At 42.5% G+C, this 18,214-nt stretch overlaps 2 gene segments (V, D, J or C); both read left to right on the forward strand.

The window, feature by feature from the left end:
- LOC116824536 (immunoglobulin epsilon heavy chain-like) overlaps positions 1-18,214 on the forward strand; it is a 183,470-nt gene that overhangs the window by 128,143 nt on the left and 37,113 nt on the right. The window contains 1 exon segment of the C gene segment in view: positions 9,976-10,030. Coding sequence covers positions 9,976-10,030 — 55 coding nt within the window.
- Positions 1-18,214, forward strand: part of LOC116818425 (immunoglobulin heavy constant gamma 4-like) — a 320,687-nt gene that overhangs the window by 97,817 nt on the left and 204,656 nt on the right. Inside the window, 1 exon segment of the C gene segment in view lies at positions 9,064-9,118. Within this exon segment, the coding sequence occupies positions 9,064-9,118 (55 nt within the window).

The raw sequence follows: 18,214 nt of genomic DNA on the forward strand, positions 1-18,214 counted from the left end.
AGGAGAGGGGACTCAGGCCTTCCTGTTTATGACCCTGTTTACCTGGAGAGAAGACAATGGACTGAGGCGGGGCTTGAGGCCGGGGATATCAGAGACCCAGCTGGGAAGCAGGGGGGCTCGGGCTGGAAAGGGGACGCAGGCAGAGCCCACCTAGATGCAGAGAGACTGGGATGTGCTGTTATTGTGAGAGGCCAGGCCTGAGGCCCTGAGAGTTTCCTGTGCTGTGTTCAACTCTCAATAAACCCTCCTGTTTTATGCTGGCTGAGAGTCACTCTGGTCTAGGGAACAGGGTTGCATCAGCCCCTTCGGGGGTGAAGAGGCCCAGGGGGTCCAGAGTGAGCGGTCTGCCGGAGGGAGCCCACGGCAGAGAAAGATGTGCTAAGGATCAGAGAGGTGCGGCTCCAGGAGGTGGAGGGGCCTGACCCCGAGAGAGAGTGGACCCCTGAGAAGGGCTGTCTCACTAAAAGGGGCACCCCCCACGGACCGCACAGAGCCAAGAGTGGGCACGATCTGTGAGTCTGTGACAGACACCAGTCCAGGAGACCTGGTTTCTATTCCCCTCTGCCCATGAGCAGGATAATTTCCCTTTCTGTCTTTCACTTCCCTTAGCTGAAATCAGGATCCTTATAGCACCTTCCTCTCACAAAGGGAACAGAGCAGTGGGTTTCAGTAGAACAGGTGCTGAGCTGAGAACCTGCAGAACTGGCTTCTCTTCCCATCTCCATCCTCGGCTCCTCTTTGTCCCTCAGCTTCTCCACCCGCAAAATAGATGTCATGATATTGGTCTTTTCTTTTCTTTTCTCAAAGCATTTTGGCCCACACTGGTAAAGGTATTTGGGCTCCAAAAGGAGCAGAAGGGTGCCTAGTGGGATTGAAATCAACAGAAGTTAATCTCCTAGATATTTCTCAACATCCCACTAGGCAATTATCTGCACCCTTAGGCACATAAATATCTTTATACCTATACTTTACATCCAGATGTCTCAGAAGGCCAGATTTCCAAGAGGTATTGCTGATTTCTTCTCCAAAGCCTGTAGCTGGTTTACATGAAGTCAGTGGGAGTTAGGCACTTTGCTGAGACATGTTTGTAAACCCCATTGGGTGCCTATCTGCATCTTCAGACATCTTAATATCTTTGTGAATCTAGCTGTACTTTACTCTACAGAAAGTAAAGAAGTGTTATTTACTCCTTCTCATAGCACAATAACTAGGGGTCACCGAATGAAATTAACAGGCATTAGGCTTAAAACAAACAGAATAAAGTATTTCTTCACACAACGCACAGTCAACCTGTGGGACTCTTTGCCAGAGGATGTTGTGAAGGCCAAGACTATAACAGGGTTCAAAAAACAACTAGATAAATTCATGGAGGATAGGTCCAACAATGGTTATTAGCCAGGGATGGTGTCACTTTCCTCTGTTTTGCCAGAAGCTGGGAATGGGCAACAGGGAATGGATCATTTGATGATTACCTGTTCTGTTCATTCCCTCTGGGGCACCTGGCATTGGCCACTGTCAGAAGACAGGATAGTGGGCTAGATGGACCTTTGGTCTGACCCAGTATGGCTGTTCTTATGTTCTTTTTTTTTTTTCTCCAAATCACAACCCAAAATATTTCAAAGCAATCTGGAGGAATTAGGCACCTGGGGGCAGATTTTGAAAGAGAGGCCCCTAGGGCCCAGATCTTCAAAGGTACATAGGCAACTAACTCCCATTGATTTCAACAGTCTATGGAGTGACGCTGGTATATACTCATTAAACATTTAGCCTTAAAACATTCCGCATAACGGTTTGTGTTTCTGTCTGTCTGGAGGCCTGTGGGTCGCTCTTGGAGTGTGTATCTGGTCCTACAGGCCTTGCAGGGGACAAATAAGGACAGGACAGGATTGGATTCCTCTCTCAGTCACAACAACAATTCCAGCCAGCACTAGATTCTAAAACCAGGATGTGGGTTTTTCTAGCCAACTGTAATGAACCATGTATGTTGCCAAGGAGTAGAGCCTGCCCAGGGCACAAACGCCTGGGCCCCTCGTTTCAGGAAGGAAATGTTGACTGTTGCTTTAAAAAATAAAATCACTTGATTTCCGGATGTGGCCTCTGCTTCAGATAATCTCCAGCTGTGCTGAGAAGCTGGAACTACTGTATCCTCAGACCTTCAAGGCTGGGGATTTTAATGAAGTGTTTGTGCTGATGGAAAGTATTGTCATTGGATTCATCCATGTTCTTTCAGAGACCAGACAAAGGGTCGGTCTGTCTGTCTGTCTGTCTATCCCCATGCATCGCGTGTATCTATCCCTCATTGCCACAGTATTGAACCCATCTTACATGGAACTTTTTATTAACTCATTATCTGTGGAGATTGGTTCACCGAGAGGGTCATTTTCGTACAAACCTCCATGAATTGGCTTTCCCTAGAGATGCGTGCACATGAGTTGCAATATGTTACTGGGATGCAGCTGAGCGCCAAGACCCAGGGACAGCAGTTGCAGAGCCAGCAGGTATCTGGTCGTTACCATTCCTTACTTCAAAGTGCTTTGATTGTTTCTTTATTTTCACTCAGGACCTATCCTCCCGATTGACTAAACTGGGAAATTGTCCAACATCCTGGCAGATTTTGAGGCCTCTTATTGTTGCTAGGGAAGAAAGATTTTATTTAAAATGTCTGAAGTTGAACAAAAGCAGATGATGGAATGGCTCTGAGTGGGTTCCTGAGGACAATGGGATTACTACACTGGGCTGACATTCAGTGAGCAGCTCGTCATGGTTCTGAGCTCACTCTGCACTCAGCGTGACAGCCATAATTCTGGGGAGAATACACAGCTTCACATGTTACAGTGGTGTTGAGATCTTCGTTTAAGGCCAAAGCGAAGCCCAGCCAGGGACTCTTGCACTGAACTTCCATGTTCTCAGAGCCACAGCCCTCAAAAGGGGATAAACTGGCAGTGAATTGATTTAAGCTGGAAATTAGAAGCAAATTTCTAAGCCTCAGAGCTGGGGGGTCTGGAACCGCCTCCCCATAGGAGTAGTGGGAGGGAAACAACCTGACTCATTTTAAGATGGAACTTGATAAGTGTCACTGGGGTTCAGTGCTGTCTGCAGTAGCAGGAGACTGGTTCAATGACCCAGAGGTCCCATTCAGTCTTTGACTCCTAAGAAATGACTGGGTTTATTTGGAAGGGGAGTGAGGGAATGGGTAGGCAATTCACTTCTCACATAGAGAGACAGAGGAACACACAGAGAGAATAACTCCTACTAGCTAATAAATCTGGACATAAAAGCGGCCATATGGGGTCAGACCAAAGGTCCATCTAGCCCAGTATCCTGTCTTCTGACAGTGGCCTATGCCAGCTGCCCCAGAGGGAATGAACAGAACTGTTATCATCAAATGATCCATCCCCTGACACCCATTCCCAGTTTCTGGCAAAACCCTTTCCCCATTGGAGTCACTGGAAACTTTTCCATTGACCTTCATTGGTGCCAGGATTCCGCTCTCTAATAGCAGGAACGTCACCTGAAAATAGAGTGGGAATGGGAGTCAGACCAGGTTTTTGTTTGACCTGGCTAGGAAGACACACAAATGTGCTGGTACAAGCTGGACTACTGGGGCCAAGGCACCATGGTGACCGTAACAACAGGTATGTTATGTGGATTCGTCTGTCCTTCCTATAGATTTTTATTTCCCAAGAATTTTCTGTAGGAAACCAAGAAGGTATTTTGGGTTTATCCGCACCCAGGCAGCTGCGATAAGAGTTACTGGGGCTGAGGAAGCATGGCCAAAAAAACCATAAATATAGAACTCAGGATAGATGCTGTGGGGGCAAACTGAGGCATGGCATGATGAACATTGTGATTAGGAAAACTTCTTAAGAGAGATGAAATTCACAGGGAGTGAGGCACCCGACTCCCTCGGCCACCTTTGAAAATCCCAGCCGCGTTAATGTAGATGTTAATTATATTACTAATCCCAGCCACAGTGATTAATTAGGGCCAAATCCAATGCAAGGCAAAAGACCGCCACTGCCTTCAAAGGGGACTGGATCAGTATTTTTGTAAGGCGTGAATAGCGAGTAGAAGGACTGTGATAACTGGGCTATGGATTACTGGGGACAAGGGACGTTGGTCACAGTCAGCTCAGGTAAGGAGACACTTGTCACTTTACTATCTTTTCTTTTTTAATCTCTAAACTTGAGGAACGTACTTTCCCTCCTGGTAAATTCTAAGCCCGATCTCTCTTTGCTGGGGTGTGACTTACAATCAGACCTTATTCTGTAGTGATCTGCTCAGGGGGCAGGAATCCTGAAATTCACTCTAACCACAGCAAACTGTAGAATCTGTGCTCCCAAATCCCCGTGTAAACCAGAAAAAAGGGCAGGTACCAAACGGCAGCTTTCTGTGCAGAGATAAGGGGCAGATACATCAGTGTGAGGGCTATGGTGAATTTGATTATTGGGGGCAAGGAACCCTGGTCACCGTCACTTCTGGTAAGTAATAAATTGTAGAAGCCTCGCTATTTAGATGTGTATAAGGAATGCCACAAAGGTCGTATGAATATCTCAACTGAACGGAGATCAGCTAGATTTTTAACCGGTTACTATAATCTCTGGTAGGCAGAGTTTAAGGTGGGGAAGGGGATTTTCAGTCTCTGTAAATGGAGTTCTCCTTGAAAGGATAAGTGAGGTTTTATGCACCTAGTGGAAGGGAATTGGTCATTGTAATTACTATGGCAACTTTGATAAGGGACCCTGGTCAAGATCACATCAGGTAAATGACTAACGTTTTCCTGTCCTGATTTAAATTAGACCCACTCTTGGGACTGGATCCACAGCTAGAGTTAATCGGTGTAACCCCATTCAAATCAATGGAGCTACGCCAGTTTACACCAGCCTTGGAAGGGCGCTGGTGATGGCGTATGCCAACTCCTGTTTGCTTCCCTCCGCGTTCGCCTCCTGGCTGGTATCAGATTTTGATGGGCTTAAGGGTACATTTCACCCTGCAGTAACTCTATGCACCATCAAATTCTCTAAGTTGAAGGCTAAGGTCAGGTGAATAGAGTGGGTGGTATTTGTAGAGGCTCATTAAGGCATTCTATTGCTGTGTTACTATGACTATGGTTTCGACTATTGGGGACAAGGGACGCTGGTGACAGTCACCTCAGGTAAATTTCTAACCTTTATTCAATGCCTCATAGTTGTACCTGGTTAAAAATTGCACGGTCAGAATTTTGCTATTCCCCAACTGAGTGTGTTTGTACAGAGACAATAGGACAACACTTTACAGTGCTACTGGGAAGCTTTTGATTACTGGGGACAAGGAACTCTTGTGACCGTCACATCAGGTAAATTTCTAATCTTTATTCCAGTCCTCACAGTAGCAGGTTAAATTTTGCAGAGACAAAGCATATTTGTCTTGCCTTGCCTTGCCTTGAGCAAGCAGATATGTGCAGAGCTGCTAGGCCAATAGATTACTGTGCTCCAGCTGGGCTTTTGAGTACTGGGGACAAGGGACTCTTGTCACGGTCAGCTCAGGTAACCAACATTTTCCCTTAGTTTGGAATCATGTATTTTCTTTTTGTTCCTAACCTTTTATCCTGTCTTGCCTGTCTTGTGTACGTTGACTATTCCGAAAGGGACAATGAAAGACCATCCCTGGCTTCATTATGTAGCTCAAACTATCTGGTGCCTTCTAGCCTTGAAATCTATCGATGACTAACTTTAGCGAGAGTTGGATCAAGGCACAAATCTTTAAAAGAAGTTTTGTAATGTTTTGCCACTTTGGGAGAGTAATTTTTGTACAGTGGAAAATAGGGAAGAGAAATGATGTGTTACCCACTCGAATACTGGGGCCAGGGGACCATGGTGACTGTCACATCAGGTAAAGATAGAAACCTCTAAAAATTCTTCTTTCCTCCAAGTAACATGTAAGTGTCTAAAAATAATTGGGACATGGGAAATTTAGTTGTCAGAAACTTTTTTTAAAGTTAGTTCAAATTTGATTAAAGAAGCAATGTCAAGGTGACATTGATCAAAACGGCAGGAAAAATTATGGGTAGACAAATTGGTATTTGTACAAGGGAAGAGGCAGACATATCTCTGTGTAACTGGTATTTCGAGTACTGGGGTCAAGGAACTATGGTCACCATCACTTCAGGTAAATATTTTCAATCCTAAATTGCCTTACCTGTTTAAATTTAATCTCTTAAAGCTGATCATGAATGTCCCCTCTTCCAAATATGCAAGATTATGTCTTTGTAAGAGAAGGTTCCTGTGAAATTCCAAGATTTAGAATAATTGGGTGGGTGGGTAGGTTATTTTAGAGTTTCAAAGATAAATAGCACTTTAATTCCCTTTTAGCGGGTTATACAGCTCAGTCTAGTGGTTGGGGATCTGTCAATTTGACAGGTTCTCTTCCAGGATAAAAATATGGTAGCAAAAAAGTATGACTGAGATTTCAAAGCTGCATATGTGATTAAAGTTGGGAAATGGATGAAAATCTCATTCTAAATTTTGTACTGAAAAATGGCAGTACAAAAATCTAGATGGAAAACCTTGAAGTAACCTCAGGTTTGGCATCCAAAAATCACCTGTCACTTTTGAAAATCTCCCCGCAATATGAGGATATGTTCTTGTGCAAGTAGAATATCATCATGTGTCATTGTGACTACTATGCTTACTTCGATTACTGGGGACAAGGTACCATGGTGACCATCAGTTCAGGTAAATACAATTTCTAAATATCCTAGAGTATGAAATCTAGAAATAATTTCTGGAAGTAGATCACCAGGATATTTTTTTCTTTAGAGTAGATCAATTCAGATAAAATTAACCCATAGGTTAAAGAATATGGAGGCATTAAAATAGTATCTAGTATCATGTAGAAATAGTTAAAATGTGATAAAATTGGAATTAGATATAAAGGAGTGACTAGAGACAGAGTGCAGTCAGTTGGAGTCTTTCTGCTGGCTTTGAACATGCCCAAGAAGAGAGAAGTCTTTTAGTGCTAGAGAACTCAACAAAAATCTCTTTGTGTAACGTGAACTTTGATTACTGGGGCCAAGGAACTGCAGTCACTGTCACATAAGGTACTTGTAACTTTTAATCTTTTCTTTCCTCTCTTCCAAACGTAATGAGGCAAAAGAACTGAAATTAGAGTGACTCTCAATTTTCATAAGTTTGAAAGGTGTATTTTGTTCCACAGTGTGTCAGAGTTAGAATAATTGTGGAGTGAAGACTAGAATAATTATGGGGGGAGGATCAAAATGATTAATGGTATGATAGAGTTAAAATGGCCATTAGAAAAAATAACTATTTGAAATCATTAGAAAATGTGAATGGGTTTTTGTGCGACCCTGCCAAGAGATTTGAGCAATGTGATTACTACGGCTTTGGCTACTGGGGTCAAGGAACCATGGTCACTGTAACAACAGGTAAAAATTTCTAATCATTTCGAACTCCAAAATGTGTGCATGAAAGTTCTAGTGAATTAACAAATATTGAGTTTGATCGAAAGCCGACTCTAATCAAGGGAAACATTACAATTGACTTCCCACTGAGTTGGCTCTGGATCAGACCCAAGAAAAAAAGAAATTGCACTTTATTTGACTCTGTAGATTGCTTTGGTATTAGATGAGATGAAATTTCATAGATTCCAGTGACTATAATTCACTGTTAGGCAAAATTAGACTGAAGGCAGTGATCATAAATAAGAATAAATGGTCAAACATTCATAGTCAGTAAAAAAAATCTAGATTCTTTGCATACTAATGAGAATCTGGAGGTAATTATAAGGGTCAGTGAGGGAAAATCCAAGATAAATAGTTATAATCAGAAAACTGAGATGAAAGACAATTTGTCAGACTACAAATGTTGGTATATTGGAGTTGGCCCATTCCATGTAGAAGTCTATCTAAATTAATATCTCTGTGGCTGAAGCTAAAATCAAAGTAGTAGGAGGTTTTTGTGCAAACGGCACAATCAGTTTTATCAGCGTGACTACTATGGTGCCTTGGATTACTGGGGACAAGGGACTATGGTCACCGTCACTTCAGGTAAAAAATTCATCCTCTTTTCCAATCCCTATTACTGCTAACTGGTTAAATTGATTAATCTTATAGAACAATGGAGTTGTGAGACTCACGAGTGACTCCCCACCTCCAAGCTCTTGTGGGTTTTTTTCATAGGGGACAAGGCAATGAGGGCAGAAACGAACCTGAAATAATAGCTAGTGTAGAAGGGAATTAAATACATAATGTGAATAAATGAAGGAGGCTGGGCTGGGAAAGTCAGTGGGTTTTAGCCACCTGGGCCATGAGTTCGAACCACTGTGACTACAATGCTTTTGACTACTGGGGACAAGGAACAGTGGTGACCGTTTCCAGCGGTAAGTTGGCTCCTCGTTTTCAAGTGTAGTATTAAGTCATTGGCGAGCATGTTAAAACAGTATTCTCCTTAGGAAGTTGCATTTTTTCAAACCTGGAGGTTAGGCGCTGCCGAGTTTCTTAAACATCTGTTCAAATTCTGTGTAGACCTGTCCTGCCCTTAGCAAGTGGCTTCATTATAAAACAGAATATAACATTCAAAAATTCTATCGGATGGTAGAGCCTGACCCTAGAGCCTTTGAAGTAATTGGCAAAACGTCCACTGATCTCAGCCAAACCAGGATTTTCCTTGTAACCAAGATCCCAATGAACTCTGAGGTTATTGCTTAGGTTAACAGAATAACTGTCTTTCCGTGTATAACCAATTCGATTACTGGGGTCAAGGGACCCTGGTCACAGTAACAACAGGTAAATTCCAAGCTCTGCTATTTCTCTTCTGTCTTGTGGTCTAGGCTGTAATTAACAGTGTTCTTGATTTATGAGGGTCTTTTATTTTTCATTTGAAAAACAGCTCTTTAAAATGTGGTTAGAGCCACAATAGGGGCTGGAAATTTCTCTAGCTCCAAATTTACAAGGGCACTTCTAAAAGGCTTAAAGAGTTTGAGCATTTTAACTTGTGCCAGGGTTGGGTGAGAGGTCCCGATCAGGATCAGTTTAGATTTTTGTACGCTGTCTAATGGAGACTCTAGCAATGTGATTACTTTGATTACTGGGGCCAAGGGACCATGGTCACCATCTCTACAGGTATGATTTTTATTCCTATTGAAACTGTTATTTTTTAATTCTGAGTTGTTGTTTTTTTAAATTAGGTTCGGGGGTGTCTTTTACCAGCATAGCTTTTCCCTTTGTCAGTTACTCTGGGGGGGCTATTCTCAGCAATATGGAGGACAAAGTACTAATCCAATCCTCACCTTCCCCCTTAAAATGGGTTTAATTCTTTGGGTCTGGTCTTAAAATCATTGTTTGGAGGGAAGTTAATGTACAGCCAGAGGTGAATATTTTATTTCTGTGGGCTTCGCTTACTGGGGACAAGGGACTCTGGTGACTGTGACAACAGGTGAGGGGTTTTTTTTAATAGTGTCTTATTACTTAGATATCAATCAGAGATCTTGAAAAGATACAGTCTGAGGCAGCATAGAAAATGCATTGGTTCTGTTTTGCTGGCCGGGGGAACAGTCTAAACTTTAACTCTGAATTAAATTAGAAAGAATCTGGTGTGGGGGGCATTGGGCAAGTAGAAAATGATTTGAGAGAGAAAACTTGATAGAATTGATAGACTTGAAATTCATTGCATCTGAATCTTTAAGTGGCTAAAAATCTCTATGAACCTGGCCCTTGATCAAGCTATTTATCTCTCTGATGAGGACAGGAGGATAAAATTATAACCTGAGAAGGTGTTTGTAAAAAAGAACAGATCACAATTTTTTAGACTGAATCAAAAATGCTTCTAATTTGTTACTTCAGGCAGATTTAGATGTTTCTCCAGTTCAGTAAATCATAAACTCATTTTAAAAAATAGGTCCCTAATCCTATGAATCCTAGTTAGTTAATTAATTGTCTGGGCAAAGTTATTGTAAAACTCCAGCATAGATATGTCCCAGTGTGATAACTGGTTTGACTACTGGGGACAAGGAACTATGGTCACCGTCACATCAGGTAAAAAATAATCTTTCTTTTGTAACAATTTCAGTCATTTGAGATGGTTGTTGCTTTTGCCAAGAATCCGACTCAACACCTGTTGAAGTTAATGGGATTCTTTCCATTGGCTTTACTGGGACTTGAATCAAAACCCTAACCTGTCTTCCATACAGCCAATGCTGTATGGAGTAAAGGCCATTTTCTGTGTTCCCTAGCAAATCAGATATCTTTTATCCCTTTGGAATTCTGTTCCCTTTTTAATTTTGTGTTTTAATGTCTTGGTAAGATCTCTTTGTAGAGTGATTGCGTGGCAGCCTTTTAGAGAGAGGTTTGAGTTAGGTCCACATCCAGAAATGGTTTATTCTGATCATAGTCTCCTTGGCTGGGGTTTTGAAAGAGTCTCAACATGGTTCGGCACCCACTGAATTTCAATGGGAGTTGAGCTCCTAAGTCCACTAGACTCCTTTGAAATCCTCTGGAAGCCAAGACTCTTAGGGTCTGATCCAAAGCCAACGGGAAGATTCCAGCTGAGTTGGATCAGACCCTTCAAACTAGATTCTCAGTCTGTCTCTATAGTCTACTGACTTCAATAGAGCTTTGCTAATTTACACCACTTGGGGATCTGGCCCTAGTTCCTTGTGATGGCGGGGCAATAAAACTCTCCCGTTTGTTTTATATTGAAAAAAATTCTAAAGAAAAGGGCCGGGCGTGTAGGTTCTTGTGAACCATTGTCCAATAGATATGTCATTGTGATGCCATCTTCGAATACTGGGGGCAAGGTACCATGGTCACCGTAACATCAGGTAAAAGATTTTAACCCTACATTTTCTGTATTTGTAAGTGTTTAGAAGGGCATAAATGGGAAGATAATCTAGTTCCTCTGGATAATGTTCCTCTAGGGTATGTCTAGGGTCTTGTCCTGTTTATATTTAACTGTCTCAGGCAACTTCTTATTCTATTTTTTTAGTCATAAATGACAAGTAAAATAGGCTGGGCTATTGATTGATTGACAGGGTTTTTAATTCATTGCCAGATTGCTATTTTAATACATCAGTTAATTGATAGTTGACTTTATTAATCCAGATAAAGACATGAATGAATAAATAAATAAGGATTTTCTCTGTGCATAATAGTGAGGAAAGGCAATAAAATATCTGTGCTTCTAAAATAAAAATATTTCCATGCTAAGATATTTAATTGTAGTCTTAATTAAATGCCAATTAGATAAATAATATTGGTTTTTATGGCATCTTTTATTTTAATGTTTAACTGGAATTTAAATATGATCAGGTATTTCTAGGATAAATTTTTAAAGTATTTTAGATCTTCTGAGCCCACCAAATACATAGTAAAAATAGAGATTCATTGCATGGATAGGGTATTTGTGCAGACTCCCAAAAGCGGTTGATTAGAGTGATAACTATGCTGTCTATGACTGGGGACAAGGAACCCAGGTCACCGTTACTTCAGTTAAATCAATATTCTTATTGCTCGTATGTGTAACAGTGAGGGAAGGAGGTTCTCTGTGTGAAAAGGGTCCCATCCTGCAATCTATGGTCTCCCAAAGTCCAAATGAGTTTGGGGGTATTCTTATGACTGCCAATCGTAAATCAAACCTCTCTCTATTCCTGTACACCCCAATCTCTCTTTCTCATTATCTATCTTTCTTACTATATATCTAATTTTATCTAATCTCTCTATGCAATCTGTCTATTCAATCTCTGTCTCTAATCTCTCACTCTATTTTTTCGTATCTATCTAATTTATCTATCAATTTATATAGTCTATCTGTCTATGCGAGCTCCCTGTGTTTCATATCTACCTATTTATCTTACATTTCTGCGGATAAATTACCATCCTCACAATGACCCATGTAAAAATTTTAAATTTTGCCTCCCCCGACTTCTGGCATTACCGACTGCAAATATGACTTAAACTTTTTAGCACGATAGGACTGAGTTTAAAAATAATTGCCAAATTGATTTCTCTGTTAATATTGATTTATTGGTCCATAGGCCAGGGTTATTTATGGTTTTTTTCACATTATTGCTGTTGAAAAAGATAAATAATCAGAAGCAATACGATTAGGAGGGAAATTTCACTCAATTTAAATTTAAGGATCAGATGAAAAATCCTTAGCAATAGTTAAAACTAAATAATGACTTTCATTAAGATTTAAACTCTTAAACACCTAAGTCGCTGTTGAAAATTGGGTTTAAGTTTATAGATCACTTAGTTGCTTTTGAAAATTGTACCTATTTGTCTAATGAACAACTCTAATAGAATTCAGTGAGCATTTTAAAAGACAGAGACAAATGGTTCATGTTTTGTTACCATGGGGGAAATTATTAGAAAACTTTTTTTTGATAATTATTAAGCTAATAAATGTTATGGGTAAGATTAGTTGCCGGACTGTCATATTTGCCCCAGAAAATCTCCCCTATAACTTTGATGACATGCTTCATTTTAAAGTTTAATCTAACAAAAGATCTATTGTCCCCTGATGGTACAAACCAAGTAATTATTCTCTATTCGGACCCGGGGGCTTTCAATGCCCTTTAGATCAAGCTGGGATTGTCAAAGAAGTTTAAGGGGTTAGATGTGGAACTTCCAATGCCTTTCATGGCTAATTCAGCCTCAGTCCATTATAAAATGGATGCTAGAAATTATTAATGCTTTAAAAAAAAGAGAGATTTTTGACAATCGCACTCCCATTAAGTAGCACTTTACTCCTGGAGCCGTCATGTTCAAAGCAACAAGACCACTGCTGGATTAAAATGCTACTCAGAGTGTCTCCGAATCTGAATTCACAATAATTAATCAAATAAAATAAAAGTGTTCCTTTGAGTGTAGAACCAAGATGGCCTATTCTGGCCTACGGTAGTTTAGCCTCCAGCTGGCAGAGGTTCGTTTTTCAGTTCCCTTTATTTTTAGACCGATGTTTCCATAAATAGCTGTTCTGATTTCAAAAACATCACCCCCTTGGAGTCGGTTTTGCATGATAGGCCAGAAGGTTTCAAACAACAAAGTCGCATCTGTTGGGTATGAAAATAAATTCTTAGCAGGTGGCAGAGAAAAACATGTTGATAACAGTCTTGGGCTAAATTAAGCTATTGTTGTTTTCACTTGAAAATACAGGCTAGATCTTCCTGAAAAGGACTTTGAATGATTATTATTATGCACAAATCTACTGCTTTGTGTTAAACAAGAATAATTTCATTCTACTTTCCCAGATGATCTTTTATTAAAGGGAGAAATAGATTAGCAATTTCTTAATCTTCCTTTTCAGAGAATAATTTATTTGTGATTTCCTAGTCAATCTTATAATGAACAAGAAGAAGAGTAAAATCATAGAAATGTAGGGCTGGAAGAGAAATCAAGGGGTCTGTGGCCCCCCCAGGCTGAAACAAGATTAATGGTTTCACAATCAGTGTAGTAGTTTGTTCGTTTAGTTATTTAAAGTTTTCTAGCAGGAAACCTGAGGGAAATTTTGGTTGGAGTTTGTGAGCATGTGAAGTTGAAAAATAGATTTTACTATTTAGCCAGATTTATAACTGATGCAATTAGATAAATGTACGCACTTGAATGCAGTCTAATTTTAACCAATTGTATCAGATTTATCTATAAAATTCGAATGAAATAAAAGTAATTAGATTGATCAAAACTTTAATCAAAAATTGAATCTTAAATAAATAAAAATAGCCTAATTGTATTTTTATTCATATAATTAATTAGATTCATTTAACAACTTTAATCCAATAGAATTCAATCTGTAAAATGAATTAGATTGATAAACAAGCATCAAACCAATTGAATTTTTCATGAGTAGAAACCAAAAACCAAACATTTAATAAATTATTTGATTTTAAATTTGATATCAAAGACCCACAGCTGACAGAAGATAAACCTGCATTTGCTTTAAATGATGTTCAGTGGCAGAAATTTTATCATTTTCCAAATCAGAACTTTATGTGATATTAAATCATATACAAGTTGTGGCAAGGAAAATGTTTTTAATTGAGAATTTTTTAATAACTTTGTGTTTCATGAAAATATTTGAACATGTATTCAAACCCCAACTCAATTTTAAAGAGAATATTATCAGCCATGCATTTCCATTTGAGATATTTTTACCAAGACAAAAAAATTACTTAGAAGACAAGAGATATTTAAGAAAAAATATCTACGAGGCAATTAATGAATCTATCACTGGAAATGGAATATCAGGAAAGACATAATATCCCGTCTCAGCAGGGACTCGGTAAGAAACCTGATTATCTTTTTTAATATCTATCTTTATTTAATGATGTTAAATTGATGCAAAAGCCTTTTTATTTCCCCACTAAGACTTGCCTTAAAATCTCATTTATTTATATTCAAACAATTTAGAAAATAACTTTAGATTTACTTTGAAAGACAATTATATCCTCCACATCTATAGATGCATATTTATGAATACTTTGTTAGAAATAATTTCCGGGTGGCTGTAGATATAACTTTATAAATATCCAGTTTGTCAGTTAATACTTCTGTAGCGATCAAAAGAAAATATTATTCATTAATAAGAAATTGACAGTCACTACTTATTTATACATCATTTTGGAATTTTGATTTTATTAATATAATTTCGGAACTAATATTGATTTTTAGTAATACACTTAGTTTATTGAATTATTAATAGTATATTTTAGAAATTACTCTGGATTTCTTTGATAAGATAGAGTCTGACAATTAACATTAATTTTTAGTGCTGTATAGCTCAGCAGTGGCTTTTCTCTATGAATGATTTTTTATAACACTTGTGTGCCAAAATGCGAAGGTTCATTCTGAATTTAGCTGAAGTTAGCATCAATGCTTATTTGAGTTTATTTTCCAAGTAAATATCTTTGTGTTCGTCATTCTGTGGTGGCGTAAAGTCAGACAGAGAGAATTGTGAACTGAGCTGATTGTAAAGAGTCAGGTTCATTTTCAATTCTTTTGGCAATCAGAGATTTCAGACTCAGTTCCTTGAGGAAAAAGACGGAGCTAGAGCTGTTGACTTGGATGAAATTAGAAATGCAGTTTGTACTTTAATTTGGGGAGTAATTTGCTTTGTCTTGAGGGTGAAAAAAGGCAGGTTATTGGGAATTTTACTGAAATGAACAAGCCTGCCTCAACTTTAAATGCTTTTCTTCCCTCTCATTGACCGGTTTTAGCACAGTGTAAAGTTTAGAGAATTTATCCCTAAACTTAATTACAAATTCACTCCTGGCGTGATTCATGGATTCATAGCCGGATATTCTAAATACTAAGTAACCTTATTAATCAAAAATTTCTTACCCACTTGGCTGAGTGGAAATACGTGATTAATGGGAAAGATTTCTTATTTAACTAATAGACTTTTTTACATTCACAATTTAATTGAATAATTGACTAAATTGAAGGTTCCTGATAGATTGAGGTCGGACTGGTCCCCTGATATGGGTCCTTTGTGTTGGGTCTCTGTCAGCACCGGACTCGCTGAGCAGGGTCCTGGTCCCCAGTGGCACCAGTCCCCCTAGCTGGGTCTGTATCAGCACTGGGCTGGGTGAGCAGGGTCTTGGTCCCCAGTGGTACCAGATCCTCATTAGCTGGGTCTGTGTTAGCACCGGGCTGGGTGAGCAGGGTCCTGGTCCCCGGTGGTACCGGATCCCCCTAGCTGGGTCTGTACCAGCATTGGGCTGGGTGAGCAGGGTCCTGGTCCACAGTGGTACCAGATCCCCCTAGCTGGGTCTGTGTTAGCACCGGGCTGGGTGAGCAGGGTCCTGGTCCCCGGTGGTACCGGATCCCCCTAGCTGGGTCTGTATCAGCACCGGGCTGGGTGAGCAGGATCCTGGTTCCTAGTGGTACCAGATCCCCCCTAGCTGGGTCTGTATCAGCACCGGGCTGGGTGAGCAGGGTCCTGGTCCCCGGTGGTACCGGATCCCCCTAGCTGGGTCTGTATCAGCACCGGGCTGGGTGAGCAGGATCCTGGTTCCTAGTGGTACCAGATCCCCCCTAGCTGGGTCTGTATCAGCACCGGGCTGGGTGAGCAGAGTCCTGGTCCCCAGTGGTACCGGATCCCCCTAGCTGGGTCTGTGTTAGCTCCGGGCTGGGTGAGCAGGGTCCTGGTCCCCAGTGGTACCGGATGCCCCTTGCTGGGTCTATGTCAGCACCGGGCTGGGTGAGCAGGATCCTGGCTCCTGGTGGTACTAGATCCCCCCTAGCTGGGTCTGTATCAGCACCGGGCTGGGTGAGCAGGATCATGGTCCCCAGTGGTACCGGATTCCCCCTAGCTGGGTCTGTGTTAGCTCCGGGCTGGGTGAGCAGGGTCCTGGTCCCCAGTGGTACCGGATGCCCCTAACTGGGTCTGTGTCAGCACCGGGCTGGGTGAGCAGGGTCCTGGTCCCTGGTGGTACCGGATCCCCCTAGCTGGGTCTGTGTCAGCACTGGGCTGGGTGAGCAGGGACCTGGTCCCTGTGGTACCAGATTCCCTTAGCTGGGTCTGTATCAGCACCGAGCTGGGTGAGCAGGGTACTGATTCCTGGTGGTACAGGATCCCCCCCAGCTGGATCTGTGTTAGCACTGGGCTGGGTGAGCAGGGTTCTGGTCCCCGGTGGTACCAGATCCCCCCTAGTTGGGTCTGTATCAGCACCGGGCTGGGTGAGCAGGGTCCTGGTCTCCAGTGGTACCGGATTCCCCCTAGCTGGGTCTGTATCAGCACTGGGCTGGGTGAGCAGGGTCCTGGTCCCTGGTGGCACCAGTCCCCTTAGCTGGATCTGTGTTAGCACCAGGCTGGGTGAGCAGGTCCTGGTCCCTGGTGGTACCTGAACCCCCTAGCTGAGTCTGTATAAGCACTGGGCTGGGTGAGGCAGGGTCCTGATTCCCGGTGGTACCGGATCCCCCCTAGCTGGGTCTGTGTTAGCACCGGGCTGTGTGAGCAGGTCCTTGTTCCTGGTGGTACCAGATCCCCCCTAGCTGTGTCTGTATCAGCACCGGGCTGGGTGAGCAGGGTTCTGGTTCCCGGTGGTACCGGATCTCTCTAGCTGAGTGTGTGTTAGCACCGGGCTGGGTAAGCAGGATCCTTGTCCTTGGTGGTACTGGATTCCCCTAGCTGTATCTGTTTCAGCACCCGGCTGAGTGTGCAGGGTCCCTGTTCCTGGTGGTACTGGATCCCCCTAGCTGTGTCTGTATCAGCACTTGGCTGGGTGAGCAGGGTCCCTGTTCCTGGTGGTACTGGATTCCCCTAGCTGGGTCTGTATCAGCACTGGGTGAGTGAGAGGAGTTCTGGTTCCCAGTGTTACCGGCTCCCCCCTAGCTGGGTCTGTATGAGCACCAGGCTGGGTGAGCAGGGTCACAGTCCCTGGTGGTACCGGATCCCCCCTAGCTGTGTCTGTTTCAGCACCGCCTGGGTGAGCAGGGTCTCTGTTCCTGGTGGTACTGGATTCCCCTTGCTGTGTCTTTTTCAGCACTGGGTGAGTGAGCGGAGTCCTGGTTCCCAGTGGTACCGGCTCCCCCCTAGCTGGGTCTGTATGAGCACCAGACTGGGTGTGCAGGGTCTCAGTCCCTGGTGGTACCGGATCCCCCCTAGCTGTGTCTGTTTCAGCACCGGGCTGGGTGAGCAGGGTCGCAGTCCCTGGTGGTACTGGATCCTCCCTAGCTGGGTCTGTAATAGCACCGAGCTGGGTGAGCAGGGTACTGGTTCCTGGTGGTACCAGATCCCCTCTAGCTGGGTCTGTATCAGCACCAGGCTGGGTGAGCAGGGTCCTGGTTCCCGGTGGTACCAGGTCCCCCCTAGCTGGGTCTGTATCAGCAGTGGGCTGAGTATGGGGGCCACCCCCATGGTACCAGCTCCCCCCTAGCTGGGTCTGTATCAGCACTGACTGGGTCAGAGGGTTCCTCGTGCTACGAGCTGTCCTAGCCCATGCTGTTGCTAAGTTTGCAATGTTCTGTTTTGTTCTGTATAATCCTCTGGCTTTGTTGGGCTTAGTCTGAAGGGTTTGGCCTTCTCTGGTTCCCGTACCCATCCTCAGTAATTCTGGGCCAGCCCCTGGCAGGACACGGTCCATTCACATCTTGGGTGGCACCAACTTTCCCAGTGAGATCTGTCCCGTTTGGGGCTGGGACAGAGCATCCCTCCTTCAACCCATTCCTGGGCTTTGTAGCAGGCTGCTTTGGGGCATATATAGGGGGTCCCTTGTTACC

This window comes from Chelonoidis abingdonii, chromosome 14, assembly GCF_003597395.2.
Source record: "Chelonoidis abingdonii isolate Lonesome George chromosome 14, CheloAbing_2.0, whole genome shotgun sequence".
NCBI lineage: Eukaryota > Metazoa > Chordata > Testudines > Testudinidae > Chelonoidis > Chelonoidis abingdonii.